Source organism: Indicator indicator, chromosome Z, assembly GCF_027791375.1.
Source record: "Indicator indicator isolate 239-I01 chromosome Z, UM_Iind_1.1, whole genome shotgun sequence".
NCBI classification, from domain to species: Eukaryota; Metazoa; Chordata; class Aves; order Piciformes; family Indicatoridae; genus Indicator; species Indicator indicator.
This window is the reverse complement of record NC_072053.1, coordinates 29,536,739-29,555,071: the sequence shown is the minus strand read 5'-3', so window position 1 is coordinate 29,555,071 and position 18,333 is coordinate 29,536,739. Positions and strand designations below refer to the sequence as shown.

Sequence of the window (18,333 nt, the reverse complement as noted above, 5' to 3'; positions counted from 1 at the left end):
CTTTAAACAATGCCTTGTCCCTGGTTTTGTGCAAGTTCTCCCCAGACAACTCACACCTTTAGGTATTTCCAGGTAAGTACTTCAATTCATTCTGGTGACAGGGTTTTTTTCTTCCTATTCACACAGTGTGATGTCAGAAAACACAGAGAGAGAGAAAGGGTGCAGGGATGACTGCTTTTAAATCAAGTAGTCATTAAGGATTATACACAAGTGAAAAAACTGAGCCCTGGCAGAATAAAGCACAGGTGAAAGCAACTCTCTGCAGCTCCCAAGAAAGTGGAAAGGAAATACAGCAATAGTCCTTAAAGTGAAAAGCCTGAAAAGGTGATGCAACAAGACTGCTATTTGCTGAACCAGCCAAAACTAAAGCAGGGAGGCTACAGATGTCAAAGGGCATACACAGGATTTGGAAAGAAGACCCCTGAAGATGCTAGCGTGTACCCATAAAAGAGAATTTAGAACACCAAAAATTCATGTTTCCAAGAGTAAAAAGAAAACAGAAGATCTATTATACAGCATTCTAACCTAAGGTAAAATCTTTCACTGCTCAGAGAAAACAGGAAGCATTTTAGAAGTACTTCTGCAAAGTCTCAGACTATTTGCTGGAATGATCAGCATCCATGACAGCAAAATTTTGAAGTGAACATCTGTAGAAAGAATGCATTGGAATTAAAGAGTCTGGAGAGAAGACGTAGAATGAAAATTTAGTACAGGGCTTGGGGCATGGGTAACTTCTAAATCAGTATTAAAAAGGGAAAAATAGCAACAGAATTGTAATGAGCCTTTCAGCAAATTGTGTCTAAAAACCTTCTACTAAACTGCTCCCACTCAGATAACTGCCATTATTTGAACTCTCTACTCTTAATTTCTTGCTGATTGAGAATTTTTCATTTAATAGAAGGCAGAAAAGAAGTAGTGATGAACTAAAATTCAGAGCATCTCACATCCTTATTTCATTCCCCAATATATAGCAAAGGCACAATAGTTCTTTGAATGACCTCTATACCCACATCAGAAGAACCATCTTTGGCTTTTCAAAACTACGTTATACTTCCACAAACCTGTTTATGTTTAAATTGGCATAAGACAAAAGAGTACAGGTTAGCTTTTTGGTGCAATTCTTATACTTTATCTGTTCAGAAACATGAACTACACCTCTTCGGCTTCAGGAATGCCCTGGGGAAAGATGCATGTTCCTCTTCTTTCATTTTCTACAGAAATTCAGTACTTAAGAAAAACCTTTTACCTAGCCGCATGTCGTAAACTTTTCGCTATGATTCATATATTCATAGAACAGTTTAGGTTGGAAGGGACCTTAAAGATCATCTAGTTCCAACACACCTGCCATGGGCAGGGACACCTTCCACTAGGTCAGGTTGCTCAAGGCCTCATGCAGCCTGGCCTTGAACATCTCCAGAGAAGGGGCACTCACAACCTGCCTGGGCAACCTGTTCCAGTGTCTCACACCCTCACTGTAAAGAATTTCTTCCTAACACCTAGTCTAAATCTGCCCTCCTAAATCCATTCTCTCTCCTCCTATGACTACAAGCCCTTGTAAAAAGTCCCTTCCTGGCATTCTTCTAGGCCCCCTTCAGGTACTGGAAGCCTGCTATAAGGCCTCCCCTGAGCTTTCTGTTCTCCAGGCTGAACAGCCCCAACTCTCTCTGCCTGTTCCCAGAGGGGAGGACCTCCAGCCCTCTGATCATCTTCGTGGCTCTCTTCTGGACCTCCCTCTTATGCTGGGAGCACCAGAACTGGATGCAGTACTGGTGCAGGTAGGGTCTCATGAGAGCAGGAGTAGAGGTAGGAAATCACCTCTCTCACCCTGTTGGTCACACTTCTTTTACAGAGGCCAGGACATGGTTGACCTTCTGGGCTGCAGGTGCACATTGCTGGCTCATGTTGCGTTTTTCATCAACTGACACCCTCAAGTCTTCTTTCTCTCTGCTGCTGACAAATATCACAAATAAACAAAAACAGTTACAAAGATGAGGAAGCTAAGTATTAAATGCAGATCATAAAAGTGAGACTGAGCAACTGTCTTTTCTTCTTTGAAATGAACCTGGAAAATATGCCTTGGCTTGTAAAAGTGCATCTCAGGTCTGGCAGCTACATCTTTTTAGGAAAGTCCATGTTGCAGGGTACCTGACCCTTACTCCAAAGTACCAGTACTGGTTGGTGCTTGCCAAAAGCATCCTTCAAACAGCTGTACCCACCCCTGCATGCAGCACACTGTCAAGTCATATGTTAATCTTTCAGAAACTCTTAGCTTTTAATACCAGCCTTAGTGGATCACAAAAACATCACAGGAATCAGAGTAATGACAATGATAAAATACAAGATGAGAACATTTGATATTCATCTACTGACTCCGGGAGGGGATATAATGGGACCAAAGTTTTCTCTTAACTCAGTGTCATTTCACTCCAGGGCCCAAAGTGAGAGCAAAGGAAAGGAAATAATGTAAAGCAAGTATATAATGATATTTCTTCAAAACACACTGTAAATTGCAGTAGTGTCTGTGCATGTGGAAGATTTTCTTCCATAAATTCTTTTAATTGTTTTTTGAAGTCACACAAACTTCCAGCAAGCAGAATGTTCAATGACAAGCAATTGCAGGGTTTAACTACACACTGCTTAAAATCTGTTTGCTTCAAACCTACCCCTTCTGAGAGAGGCATAGATATTACTCTCCCCAAAACACATGCTGAATGACAGGTACACTCTATCTGCTATTTCAGGAATTCTTGGATTTTAAACTACATTTAACCCTACAATTGGCTTGAGCTGTTACAGCCTCAAGGATCAATATATACTCCCCCTCTGCTTTCTTCAAAGGCTGCAAGGTAATCCTGAGGAACTTCTCTGTCTTCCCTAAATTTCCTCCTGTGGCAGTTCAGGCTGGGTGCTTCCTGTTACTTCCACATAAGCTACACTTCTGGTGTCCTGAGCGTCCAACCCAGTAAGATGGACACAGGAAATGGCCTATTTCTACCCATAAATCCTGTGCCCTATAAATCCATCTGCAAAGTCATTCTCTGCCTCTTTCTTCCCTCTCTGCTCCCATGGGAGATGCTCTGTATCGGCTAATGGTGGGAGAATATCTCAAGGCCTCTTAGGCCTGTCTAGGCCTAATGCCAGGAGGCAAAGGCAGGGGGGCTGCAGTCTCAGACCTGGCCAGCCTGAGACTAGCCTAGCAGTGAGGGGGGAAGAGCGAGCCCTGGGGGTTTGGGTGTACACTCAGGTGGGAGAAGGGAAGAGTTGGGAAGCCTTTGGGTGTTATGTAAGGGGCTCTGTATGCGTTGGGATATCTTTGCCGCTATGCTTGCAGTTTTTTTGTAATTTCACCAATTGCTTTTCCATTTAAACTTTCCATCACTCTCCAATCCGTTTGTGTGATTGTCATTCTTTTGTCCCTCTCGGGGCAAGAGATGATCTGTCTGGCCCCAAACCAGCACACCTCTTATGTCCCAAATTTTAGACAAAACTTTCATTGGTAGCAGTGGGGGGAAAAATGGTTAAGTATAAACAGGTTTTCCAACTCATATAAGATTATAGGGAATCGTATAGAAAACTAAATAGCACCATAACAAACAAACAAAAAAAAAAGTCTCATTACTGTGCCACCAACGATTCATCTGACCTATGAATAAACACTGCAGTGAAGGCATAATTAGGAAGTTTAACACATTTACTTTTGGTTATGCTATCAGATCTTTCTCAGGCACAAATATTTTCATGTTTAATTACAAAAAGTCACAATTGTACAGGCTTTATTTACACTGTTATTAAGTACTGATTTTCCTAAACATAATTATCCCAGTTGTAAAAGGATTACTTTAAGAATTTTTAATTGCATAGTTAAACAAATGCTTCTATTCCTAAAAATGAAAGATAAGAGAAAATCTATTCACGTAGTCAGGCTTTCCATTAAAAATATAGAATCTAGATTCAATGGCAAAATTATCCTGAAAGAAGCCACAATTACTCAGGATTTACCTTCCCATTCTGTTGGAAAGTCACCCATTTGATACTGATACGCTTCACGATTTATTGCTTCTACAAATCTTCTTTCTGGTATAATCTGCCCTGTAGCGAAAACAAAAAAAAAACGGAAAAAGAAAAAAAGAAGGCAGTTAAATATATTTTTAAATAATATTTACATTGATGATTATGTTATTGTTTTGAAAGAACTGTACTTACTTACATGAATGTAATGGTGTCTACAGGATAAAAATGAAGGATTAAAACGCATAGAAAATTATTGCTGTCTAGATGTTAATTTGAAATGCTATATCTCAGAACTTTAATAAAAGCTTGCATGTTCTACAGCTGACTTGGATACAAATACATTTCAACCCAGGTGATTCACCTCTGTATCCCCCCCATACAGGGTTAACACAGTCTGCTCTCACAAGTGCCCTGCCCTCTACAGAGATGTGAGGGAAGTATCACCAAAAAAATCTGGATTGAGATACAGTATTTACTGAAGTAAGACAATGCACAATTACCTCCGTCTGTCTGCTGAAAACGTGCAGCAAAATGAAGCAGCAGCAGCAGAAGCCAGCGATGAATCGGTTCCCCCCACCCAAGCCTGCAGCCCAGAAGACCAACACCCCAAACCCCAAAAACTGGAACAGGAAGCCTCTTGACCCTTCAAGTCCCATGATACTGTGCTCTGCCAGCATCTTAATGTTGCATTTGGCATGATAGCATCATGGCATTCAATACACATCAGCAGATTTAAACTCAGTCCATGACATCTGCCTTTATGAATGTGTTACAGTTTGAAGAGGGAACTTTAGCCTAGTCCCTGACTGTAAAGACTGAAAGCAATTACCATTGAATACAAAAGAAAAATAACAATGAGGTCTATATAATTCATTGGCTTGCTAATGGGGATATAGAGTAGTGGCATAAACAGTTCTTTTTTCTTCTTCTGCTGCTTCTGCTTGCAACTTTCTCTTCCGTGGCCTTGCTGACTACTGTGTTTGGTAATGGGAAGTAAGAAGGGAGTTGGGAATGAGGTGAATGGGTCCCCTGGATGAAGGAATTGATTTAGGGAACGGCACTCCAGACCCTGGGGACATTGTGTCTCTGATGGGCGGTAAACCCTGGGAACAGAGTGCAGCTGTGTAAAAAGAAAAAACATAGATAGGGTAACTCGCAGTGGTCACTGTGACCTGTGGGGATTATGCAGTTACCTGGTAACAAGAACAAAGCAAAAGCTAGGATAGAGGAACACAGAATTATAGAATCCTTCATCTCTTGCCTGACGCCTGTTTAAGCCTTGGAAAAATGTATACGTTCGTGTGATACTTTCTCTCTGTAGCCAACCATGAATTTACAACTGTTGCTTGGACATACTAATGACCAATTACAAGCTGCCTTCTGATACTATGTTAACCTATATAAAGAAAAAGCTTTGTACAATAAACTGACACCTTGCTTGCATCAGGCTTTGTCCCGTCTCTTGCATCGTTGCACCTGGGTCCATCCAGGTCTGAGGAGTTTGTGTGTTGTTTATAAATTATATATAGAGAGAGAGTATGTTTTGCACATATTAATTGCATTTCACATTTCTAGATTTCAGTTTGCTTGTAAAGACAGCTTCATTTGCTTCCATCCCAAAGTGAGCTAGTCTGGCGATTTATTTTGGGGGTAGCTCTCCAAATTAGTTGTGAGTTTGAAATTACCCCCCGACAGAATGCTTCTCTGATGAACTGTCAGCTTTCCATCAACTGTTTTTTCCTTCACCTGGGTATCTTCTACATCACTGTTGGTGAGGGATCAGAAATTTGACACTGTTCTTGACTCAAAAACCAGCACTGAGAGTTTGCTAGTTAGCTCTGCAAAGTGGTCTGGCCACATCATCTCCAATTACTGGCAACTTCTCTGTGCACATCAGACTTTTCACATATGCCCTTCTATATTAACATGCCCCCAACACTCCCACATCCCCTGAAATAGGTAGCTGACAGGGAACATCCAGTATACTGAAAACGAAGACATTATGGAGAATATGGATCTACACCCCACTCACATATTCTGCTACTACCAAGGATGAAGAATTAAGGTTCAACCAGTAATATAGCACAGAGCAGACTGACTGTCAGATGCTGTTGTACAGAGAAAGAGTTGGCAGGGCTCACTGAAATGGCTTTAAACTAGGCTTGAAGCCAGAGGGGGTTAAAACCAGGCACACTAGACACGAGCCTAAGGACAGACTTCAGTCTGCTGTTTCTCTTGAGATGGGAGATGGTGACAATATCAAAACTGTCTGTGAAAAGTGGCAGGAAGACACACCAGGGCTGGAAGGATGGGGTGATAGTAAGGGCCTTCAACTTGTTGCCCTGAAGCATGCTGTGAATACTGAAGCAAAGGCAAGGTCTTACAGACATGAACCAGGGGCCACTGAGGCAATAGGAGACAGGAGGGTAGCTCCCATGAAATGTCTTGGGGGAACACTAGGGTGCCCCTCTGAAGGTGACATGGCCAGCAGCCCCGTTGAAGTGCCTCTGCACCAACGTATGCAGCATGGGCAAAAAACAGGAGGAGATGAAAACTATCCTGCTATAGGAAAGCTACAACACAGTGGCAATTATGAAAACTTGGTGGGATGAATCCTGTGTGGACTGTGGCTATCGATGGCTACAAGCTGTTCAGAAGGGACAGGAGAGGAAGAAGGGGTGGAGAGGTTGCCCTCTATGTAAAGAAGTGGATAGAGTGTGAAGAGTTGTCACTAAAGAATAGCCACAAGCAGGTTGAAAGCTTATGGGTAGGTATTAGGGATCAGGACAGCAAAGGAAGCCTTGTGGTAGGAGTCTACCTGAGGTAGGAGGCCACCTGACCAAGCAGAACCTATTGATGAAATCTTCTTGCTCCAGCTTGAGGAGACATCACAATCATAGGCTCTCATCCTGCTGGGGGATTTTAACCACACCTGACACCTAGCACAGCTAGCTGTAGGCAATCTGGGAGGCTGCTGGAGTGCCTAGGTGACAGCTTCTTAAGACAAGAAATGAACAGCCCTACACGAGTGGATGTGATATGGGACCTGTTGGTCACAAATGCAAGGGAAGTCATGAGGGATGTCAAAGTTGAAGGCAGTCTGGGCTGCAGCAATCATGTTCTAGAGCAGTTCACTGTCCTAAGGGATATGAAGTCCATGTGAAGCACAGTTAGGACTCTAAATTTTAGGAAAGCAAACTTCCAGCTCTTCAAGGAGTTAGTAAGTAGGACCCAAGGGAAACAGCCCTCAGGGACAAGGGAGTAGAACAGGGCTAGCAGATATTAAGGGTGCTTTCTACAGAGCACAAGAGATCTCAATCCCCACATGTAAGAAATTGGGCAACGAAAGCAAGAGACCACCATGGCTGAGCCATGACCTGCTGTCATGGTCCAAACAATGGACTCATGATGGTTCGTTACTGTGATCTCAACGTACAAAGAACTCAGGTGACTCACGCCGGGGGGGGGGGCAGCAAAAACTTTATTGTTTTCCTACCTCCATATGAGGTAGGAAAAAGTGAGGAGAGAAAAGGGAAAAGTAGAGTGAGAGGGAAAAGGGAAAGAGGTCTATAGCTACCAACAATGCAAGGGTCCAAAGATGTCTCTCTGGTGCCAGGTCCAGTCATGCTGGTCCTTCTTGATCTCAGTAGCGAAAGCTTTCCTCCAGTGTCGTCTTCTTGTTGCTCTTCACACACACACAGAGAACTCCTCAGAAAATTCCAAAAACTCTCCCCCACCCTGTTGCTAAGGAGACATCTTTTATAATCAACTTCACACCTGTCTATGTCTGAACTCCCTCTCTCTCTGCCCCTTGTGCCCCCCATGAGTAGGGCTTCCACACATGCTCAAGGAGGCACGCCCGAGGTGTGGTCTGCCTCAGAGGTGGGTAACCTCAGGCCAGGAGGTGTGTTTTTGTATTATAATGACATTAGGATGAGCAGAGTTCACTGAAGTTCATGGTTCCCTTGGCAATGCCAGGTCATCAGTCTCTCTTGACTGCAGTTCCATTTCTCTGTTCCAAAGGGATAACCACTAACAGTAGGGTCGTCCATCATACTTGGCAGCTACGGACCGTTGGTACCATCTAGGTCTCTCCCACGCAACCTGCACCTGGAAAACCATGGAGACCACATTCCAGTGCACAGGCTCAGTCACTTAATCAGTAACTTATGGAGCAGGCCGCTGCAGGACTCGTGCTAAGATGTTAGCCTGAATTTCAGTCCTTCTCCTTGGGGAAAGGGGGTCCCGATTCCTGATGACAATGATGAGACAAATGAGGCTCTTTGGACCATTCCTTACACCTGCTGGTCAAACTAAAGGGCAAATTAGGACTACACAGGAAATGGAAGAAGGGAGAGGCACCCTGTAAAGAGTAAAGGGATGATGCCTGGTTGTGCAGGGATGAGGTCAGGAAGGCCAAAGCCCATCTGGAACTGAACTTGGCAAGGGATGTAAAGAAAAACAAGAAAGGCTTCTATAGAAGGCCAATTGCATCCTGGGCTGCATCAAAAGTGTTGCCAGCAGATGCGAGAGGTGATCCTGCCACCTCGCTCTCCTGAGACCTCACCTGGAATACTGCATCCAGGTCTCAAGCTCTCAGTACAGGAAGGACATGGACCTCAAGGAGCAGGTCCACAGGAGGGTCATGCCATTTGTCCACTAGGGGGAGAGGCAACAGGAACCTTGACAAAACAGCACCAATTAAGACATAATTTTTACAGAGGCTTTATAGAAGTAACCAATTACTCCAGAATTCTCTCCAGGAATGCAGTATAGTCCAGGTTACACAGAGCAACGGGAATTCCACCTGTACACACTTGTGCTGCTGCTGTACATTAGCCAGTAAGGGCTGTTGGGGCGTTCTCGGGTGCTGGTTGCTGGCAGGGTTGTCTCACTGTCCCTATGGCCGGGATGGCCACGGCACGACGGCAGGCAGGCCTCTCAGGCTTCACAGGCTGTCTGGGGTTTCAGCCTGTTTCTCTCAGTTCTGGGTTTGAAAAGCACGTGCTTAAGCTGGAAGCGATTTATTGCCGCAAGGGGACAGCTGCCGGGGACTTGGCTGACTTGGGATTTGTCCTTCTGGCCAGCAAGACACTTCTGTCTGCTCCTGGGCTTTTATGACACAAAGAGGCTGACTTTGCTTTTTCAGTGCAGCTTATGCAAAGGGGCTTGTGTCTTCCAGGCTAAACTGAGGCACAGGAAGGATTCTGAGTTGCAAAGCTCATGGCTTCTTTTCCTGGATCTTAGGCAAGGCAAGGCACCTTGTTTACAATTTGGCTTTCTTTTACCATTTTCCCGAGGATCAATTTGGCCAATTAGCAATCAATAGAAAGGAATTTTGCCAGCCCGTGACCATATAAGGTAAAGACATAAACCTAGTCTAGGTGAAGCATGGGCAGTGCACTTGTGCCTGTTTGCCACAAAAGGAGGACATATCCCTTGTTTATCAGACTTTCTGATGCCTGGGTTCTTTATGTTTTTCCCACGTTCCCCAGACCCCTGCAGGAGGGAAGAAGACAGGGGGATCATGCCTGGACATGCCAGGACTCATTCTGGGTTTGTGTTGGGTCCGTTTGGCCCTACTACCACAAGAGGTTAGTAGAAAATAACTTTTTTGCTATACAGCCAGATGTGAAAACAAGCTTGGTATAATGTCCAATAAAAACATTTGCATGCAGGAGAAGAGCTTTGCTGTGTGGCTGTCCATCTCCAAGATAGATTTCACAGATTAATTCTGACCACTCCTTCCATTGTTGTCAAATACTGCTTTGAAATCCTTCTGCCTGGCAATCACAAATCTGACACAAGATGGCCCTGAAATACATGTCTTTGGACTGAGAGGGCTCCAAGTTTTTAAGAGACCAAAATAAATTCATAAAAGCCAAATAAATTCATAAATTCAGTATAAATTAATAAAAGCCATCTTGTGGGGGTCAGGTGCCAGTCTTAAGATGTAGCACCAGTTCCTATAGATGCACCTAATATTAACACGTGAGGAGTTGGTTAGTACACTGGATCTGGTGTGGCACAAATAATTTAATTGAAGTACTGATATAACCGCTGGGTTGAGTTTGTTCACAGTTTATTTGTCTCCAGTTATGAGACAAATAAAGTTTTACTTTAGAAATAATCTCCTCCATCATTGTTCTTGGGGATACAGATGCCATCACTGTTTCTCAGGATATGTGTACCACTACAAATTCTATGCCAATACCTTACAAATCTAGACCATGGACAATTATCAAAACATACTGTTTGTTATCTCCTATAGCCTGTGATGCTGAAAGAATGAAAGAAAAAAAAAAGAAACAAAACAAACAAACAAATCACCAAACCCCCCCTCCCCCACTATTCTCAAAGAAAGGTAGTTAATTATCAGTAAGAAAGATACAATTCCTCTTTTGATATTTTGTCAGAGCATATAGGGCTAGAGAGTTTATAAAACAGAGACGAAAATACCCATTTTAAGACATGACAAACTCCTTCCAAGCAGCAAGATTAAATCTAGCCTTAAATATCATAGAAGGCAAGGAAACCAGAGCTGACTGGGTCCAAATGAGAATATACAATATCTTCCCTACAGCCAAATAAGGGAACTATTAGTAAGCCCCTCTCACTGCTCCCCACAAAAACCTCCCCAAAACACTTAGCTCTACACTGAGTAAAGGTACTGAATAAAACAAGACCCAAATGCACTTAATTGTAAATGTTATGATCAGGTAAGCAGATATATGCTTGCAAGCTGCTGCTGGTCTCATCTCCCAGGTAATTAGTGAAAGAACAAGAGGGAATGGCCTCTAGCTGCGAGTGGGTAGATTTAGACTGGACATGAGGAAAAAAAATTTCATGGAAAGTGTGACCAGGCATTGGAATAGGCTGCCCAGGGAGGTGGTTAAGTTGCTAACCCTGGATGCGCTTAAAGATCGTTAGGTTGTGGTGCTTGGGCATATGGCTTAGGGGTGAACCTTGTAGAGTAGGGTTATCGGTCGGACTCTGAGGGTCTCTTCCAGCCTGAATGTTTCTGTGATTTAAACATCTCTAGAACATGCAAAGAGAACACTCCATGCCACAGTGGGAGTAAGACAACAATTACAAATCTCTATTTTAGACCCAGCAGGTTCAGCTATTCTACATTATTTCACAAGATTAACATCAGTGAGCATACACTGATTCTCTAAGGCTCACATATATTGAGAAGTATTTTATTTTCACAAAGACCAAGAAAGCCACTATTACAATGATTCCATTTTGAGTATGTTATTTCTTAAATAATTTGTCAAGAGTTATACATGGTGCCAATACCCATCCTAATAAAAGTCTCTGGACAAGCACACCTTGTTAGGAAACATCTCAAAGTTGTTTTTATTCACACTTTATTATCAAGCAGCTAATGATTACGTGGATGGTTTCAGAATTTTTGTACCATGCAGATGCTCCCTGACGAATACGTAGTTCTTCAACCCAGTGTTGAAAAGCTCCTAGCTAGTCCTTGAAAAACGAAAGCAACACTTCAGCTATCGAGCCAAAGAGTATATTTTAAATGAACTAGTAATTTACTTGATCTTTTATAAAGTGCCAAAATACTCGTATGATATAATTTATCATGCATTTCCTTAAAACCATCTAGAAGTCTGATGAAAACATGGTTTCATTCTTAGTTATAAACGATCACTTCGTAACTTGCTAACTGACACATAGCATGTGGGCAGAGCAAGACAAATGTCAGAGGCTTCAATTCTAAATCCTTAGTTTAGGTGCAGAACTACATCTTATAAAAGTTTTATTCTGCATACTTCTCTTATATTTTTAGCAAATTATTCACAGTATAAGCAGTAGGAGGTAATATTGAGCTTACTGAAAGTATCCTTACAAGGTCAGCCTGAAAGCTGTCTAGGGACTGATTTGACAGTGAGTTCAGATTTTATTCATTATATGGTAACTATGTGAAAACCAATATTTGAGCTGCACAGATTTGTATTTTCTACTTCTAAGAACAAAACTAGTTTAAGCATACTGATTCTCATTTCTGGTGATCAATTGCTCACCCTGCATGCAATTTGCCTTTCTAAAAAAAATTTATTATTATTTAATGATCTTTTTCATTGTAGGACATTCAAACTACAATAGTGTTTCTCTAACACTAAATAGTTTATTCTCATAAAAATTAGAATTCTATGGATAATTATGAGCTGCTGAGCAGCAACATGAAATTCACTTACATCTGTATTATAACTTGCACTTGTGAGGCTTGACGAGGCCCTGGGCAGCCTGGTCTAGTTGGGGATGTCCCTGCTGACTGTGGGGAGATCAGACTAGACGACCTTTGGAGGTCCCTTCCAGCCTGGATGATTCTATGATTCTATAATGGATAAAAAAGGCATCCTGTGTTGCATATTTGCCTTTTAGGAGTGACAAATTTAATAAGCTGAAAATGCTGAACCAGTAACATCCTGAGGAATCGAGACCTCATGGCTTTTACGTATATATTCACATAAATGTTACATTTTGAAAGCCTGTTAGACTATGACGGTTGACTCAAAAATACCTCTTATTGCAGCTTGTCCAAGAAGCAAGTTCCTTAGGTGGACAGAGATTTAAAACTCCTTTGTTAAATGCTCGTTGCTACTTCCCACTCTCTTTTCATCTGGCAGCAGGACGCATCAATACCAGCTCCTGTTCCCTGCTCATTAGAAAGCCTTGCACCTTCTACCTCTAAAAGCAGCATGAAGCCCAACAGATACTAGACCTTTACAAAGAATCACTGTTTTGTAAGTAAATCTACAACAAGCTTACTAGAAACATGCAACATTACATCTTTTCAGCAACAATGGTGTAAGGATACTAGTACAAATGCCACTTCCTTGGGAGAGCTGTTGGACGCTCAACACTGTCATGCATAAGCTTTCTCACAACTTTTCTTTCGGTTTTAGTCTATCAGATTCAAGAAACAGTTTTCTACCAATTACTGTCAAAATGTGAATAAATCTGGGAAAGAAGTACTGAATATTTTCTGTAAATTTATGAAAAACAGTTTACAATGGGGATTTAACATTTATAAAAGAGATTTATCAAGCAGATAGAAAGAGTACAATTACTTGTGCTCTATAAATGAAAACATAATGCAGGAAGATAAACAAAAAGGCAGTCATGCAGGGAAGAAAAATGGGCAAATGACAGCAAGGGTATCAATTGTAATGAAATGAAAAGAAAGTTACAGCTGTAGAGAACATCAATTAAGTAATATGACCCAACACAGCAGTGTTACAGTCTGGTTTGGATGATTAATTATATTTCAATCATAAATCACTTACAGATGCTAATTTACTCTCAATTTTTTCCAGTATAAATGGGATTATTACAGCTAGTTGCACATACATTCTTCAGGAGCTAATGCTATTTCTGGTTTTGAGTAAATTTTAATAAACTTTACAAAAGGATTAAGGGATTGAGATTTGCTCAGAAATTTCAATCTTATACAAGGTCTGAGCACAATTATAGCTAACAGTGTGCATAGCACTTAATGGATTAAAGAATACTAGTACTGGTAATTTGCACTTGCCTTTCATTGCAGAGTAAGGGGAGAATGCCCATGTATTTCAGCCACAGCCTACCCAACAGTGCAACTTCTGAAGAAAATGAAGGTTAGCTAAAATAACTTAGAGGACAAGTTATTTTTGAGACAAGATACCTCACATATATGTATGTCCAGGTATTTCTTTCAAACAGCATTAAAAATTATTCTTTATCCTACAGTTTCTACACTACTCATCATAGAAATTACAAAATAATCCTTTGGAGCTGCACTTACACTATTAAGCTACTAACAGAAAGTCTATTTTAGGAATGTAAGAGAATGTGTATCTAACCTCCACCTAGTCCCTTCACTAACAGAAGTCTCACAAATTCAGACTCAGGTGAAGAAGTTGGATGCAGATACATCAACACAATGCATAAACACATAACACAACAAATAAACTCCTACTATAGTGCTGTTGTTCGTTCTCACCTATAAAGCAATTACACAATAATTCCTGCAAAGTTCACATGTGACTAAGGTGTGAACAGATATCCTAATATTTCAGATACAGAAGGTGGAAGTCGTCCCCCTCTACATGTTTCAATGTGGCTCTGAAGCTGATGGCATGGTTGGGAATCTGAGTAGGAAAAGGCTTGAGCTCCTGACCCCTCCTGCAAATGTCACAGTTACATTCAGGAGACATGCCGAAAGTGTATATTCTGTTCCAAAGCAGGTGAAATGCTAATCTTCCTGGATTAAAATGTGGCTTTGAAAAAAAAAAAAAAACAACACCAAAAAAACCCAAAACATAAAATGCTGTGAAAACTCAAGGCAAAAGAGTTTGGAGAAATATCAGAGTGGTCAAAGAACATCCATGGGACCTCATCATTCCATCCTGCATTTCACCAACATTTTTAGCTGAGGTGATGACCAAAATGCGCCATTCAAAGGAAGTCTGGTAAAGGGAACAGGTTAGCTTGGATTCACAAGAGCAGCTTGCCAGGTAAGGCAAGGCCTGACAGGGATCTCAGAAAGGAGCAAGAGTTCTTCATTAGAAGAAGAGGAAGCAGTTTTAATATGACAGGACAGATGCCTACAATGTGACCCTGAACATGCAAATGGTTTGCAAGGAAGTCCACTAAGTGCAGCCCACTAGAGTCAAAAGAACACTGTACAGCTTTAAGTAAATAAAATACCTAACAAAGACTGAAATAAAGGTAGATAATGCTGGAGTTTGCCAGGTCTGCCAGAAGAGAAGACACCTTCCATCTCATCAAGAAGCTGCATCTAACAGGAAGTTCTGTACTTTGATTAAATAACCTTATGGCAAAGATGCATCTTGTGAGATGAGGCAGTGAATGTTGACACAACCAGGGTTCTTTTCCCTCAGCTTTCAAAAAAAGCAACCTAAAGGGCTATAATGGCACAGACACCAAAATGACAAATGATGTTACTCCACAGCATCCAAGTGTGCACAGAGATACTGCTGCCTAACTGATAACAGAAACACAAGTCTGGCAGCTAAGAGTAGGATCTTGCAACTGTCTTTTGCATCTAAGTATGTTATTCATGTTTTACATAAAATGATACTGAAGTTTGTTTGAAAACACAGATTTTGCCTTACATTGCATTACACTTGAGATGAAACAAGTGTACTGGAACAAAACAAAGAACACCAACATTTTTGATGTGGGAAAAACCATGGTAACAATCAACTTGTAGACCAAAACGCTATCACAAAAATTCCCTGTGCTTCAAAATACCAGAAGTATGTAGCACATACATACTGCAGCAGTAAGTTCTAGTAAAAGTATGCTATCAATTATTTCCAACGTGGAAGTTTGATTTCTTTACTCAGATAAGCTAACTTGAATACCTTACCCTGTAAGCAAACTATGAATTCAAAACTGTCATCTCAGTTCTAAAAACGGAGGATATGCTCCATCCTTTGTGATTAATTATTTTTAAAGCATTTTGTCATAAGGAACCATAAGAGTAGGCTGGGTAGACAGATAATAGACTAAAAAACTTGTGATTTTACTTTTGTATCTTTTATTTGCTTGAAATTAGTAAGGGCTGAAATGGAGATCCTTAAAAGGAGATATCTAAAACCAGGTGCACACCAGTTTACAAACAACTTCCTAAAAATATTTCTGACCCACTACTTGACATGAGTTTAGTAAGTTTATTGTATGCAGAAATACATTTTTTAAAAAGTGTACCTGGGTAGAGTTCTAAGATAAGCAAGTATTTCAAAGGTAACTTTTTTTTTTAAATGAAATTAAACAATACCTACTAGAAGGTACTACAATTTAGTGGATTAACATTAGTAATGTGGAATAATTTACCTTTTAATAGCTGAAAAATCTTGCCTGATTTAACTCTTACTTTATACTGTTTAAAGCCCTGTCTTAAAAGTTTGTTTCTTTGAACTGGCCTGTACACACCCATTAGTTAATGGTTTTAACAGCAACAGTGATTTTGGAAAAAAAACAAAACAACACAACATTTTAACTGGTTTTGGTAAGCTCAGTGCTGTAGGCAGTGAGAAAGTAAAAAAGCTTCACAAGGCAAAGAACTGCAGCAATATTTGATCTGCTTTCAAAGCTACTCTGAGCAGGAAAAGGATAAAGTGGAACTGTGGACGCTGCTGTTTCTGCAAACCACAAAAGCTTCTAAGATTCCCTAACTGACCAACTACAAGCTGTAAACTTGTTTATGAAGAACAAAACATTGTATGAGCGCCAAAAGGAAACATTCTGCAGAAGCCAGGCTTTCAGGTGTGCTGAGACCTCTCTTCATACGGACCTATTTTTAGTGCCTTATATAGGAGAGTATTTTTAGCTTGTGTATGGGACTGAATTCTATTGGTTAAATGAGTTAACGTGCAAGATAAGTATATATAATCAGCTACTTCAGGCAAAAGGAGCAGCTTCTTCTGTTAAGGACACTCTGAAAATCTGAGATTCTGCTATAGACATTCTGGGATTCTGTGGATTCTACAATGCTGTAATAAAGGCCTTCTGAGAGGACCTCTGAGATTCTCTACTCTCTGCATTTCTGGAATTCTGTTGTGGAGCAGTAAAAGGGTTTGTGCCTTATCATTTGTCACAAACGGCCCCTGAAACAGGGATCACAACATGGAACAGTATGGCCAAGTCAAACCTCTTTAACTCTGAGTCAACTCATTAATTTTTCTACTCAAATCTCAGTTTCTGTGTTCACCTTGCAAGTTAGAAAAAACAAATTCATATGCAAAATGCAATGTACGGTCCCCACTTAATTTTTTTCTGCTTTCTATTTCCACAGTTCCAGCCTAACTAAGCAAATTTTAGACTAAACAGCAAATAATGAGGTCTACGTGCTTTCACAATATGTACCTAATCACTAAGCACTTAAATACTGAACTGCAGGGCCCACTGAGTTTAGAGTATTTTGCTGTTACTAGAAGCTAAAGCATCAAGTGCAATTATTGCAGCCAAAAAGTGCACATAAAAGTTTCTGTGTGAGAGCTTTCATGCTGAGTCCAATGAAAGAAAAGAAAGGCTGCCTGTGGATGGCAACCATTAGACTTGCATAGCTTGTAGTAACCATAACGCAAGTGTTTGCTGTGTAGCATTTACGACTACTGAAAGAGCAAGCTGTGATACTTACAAAGTACAAAATCAAATTATTTCCTTTTCTTGCACACCAAACCCTTGCAGGTTCCTAAATTTTATTTTAATTTTTATAAGTAAAATTACTACACTTTACCAATTCAATCTCTGAAATGTAAACTCTCAGAAATAATGACATTCATAGAGATTCTCATTATTGCCAAGGTATTCAATTGATCTCATCAGAATTTTAACTCATTCCTTTCTACTTTGAGCAGCTAAGATATGTGATCTACATGTTTTTTCTAGTACTTTCATCCTTGATCATCTACATATGCTAAGAAACCACACTGGTATCAAGACCGCATATGACTTTTGTCTCACTATTACAAAGCACAACTCTATTGTCTAGCTATGGAAAACTCCCGTATCAGCCTCTGGAATATTTTGGTGTTAGTTGACCTCAAATTTTATTTTTGTTGACCTTCTTTAGCTTGCATGACATGACAGAACTGCAGCATAGGATGGTACAGATGCAGACTACTAACTATGACATAACAGCTTCTTGGCCTTGCTACCTTGCTATGGATTTACTTGCAGAAGTCTCTAACACCAAGATGAAAGAAAACACCTAAACCTTAAACCTTCCATTAAGGTCTTAAGATGCACGGGTATTTTGAAACAAAGGTATTAAGGAAATTAGAATCTCTCAAGAACAACAACTACCTGTACCAAAAAAAGAAGAAAAACCAGCCCCCACCCTGTTAGTTCCATGCAAACAGAAGCAGCAATACACAAAACCTTCTAAACAAAGGACAAATCTCTTCAGTTTCACTACAGGATTTGTCTCAATGGAATTCTTTACTAATTGTTTTGACAACATGGACTTGTTTTTGTGAATGCATGTTTGATTTTTAAATGATCAACATAATGAGAGTTGCTACTTACAAAAATAAATTCAGACCTTACACATCCTCTCCTTCCTCTTTGTGTGTGTAAATGAGAAGGAGCACAGCAGAGATGAGACCAGATTTTCACGCCTAATAACGATGACCTACTTTTGCACAGTTTGGTATTATTAATTTTCTGTCTTGGGAATTTGTTATAAAACAAAATTACCTGTATGATAAGACTTCTGTAATTACCAGTAAGAGTCTTATTTTTCAGTTTAAGGACACTTTTGATTTGCAGTTGCATTTTGCATACTGT

At 40.6% G+C, this 18,333-nt stretch overlaps 1 protein-coding gene across 1 annotated transcript in view; it reads right to left on the bottom strand.

Moving 5' to 3' along the window:
- Nucleotides 1–18,333, bottom strand: part of NDUFAF2 (NADH:ubiquinone oxidoreductase complex assembly factor 2) — a 60,690-nt gene that overhangs the window by 21,255 nt on the left and 21,102 nt on the right. The window contains exon 2 of the mRNA XM_054397990.1: nucleotides 4,000–4,089. Within this exon, the coding sequence (XP_054253965.1) occupies nucleotides 4,000–4,089 (90 nt within the window). The remainder of the gene's footprint in view (nucleotides 1–3,999; nucleotides 4,090–18,333) is intronic.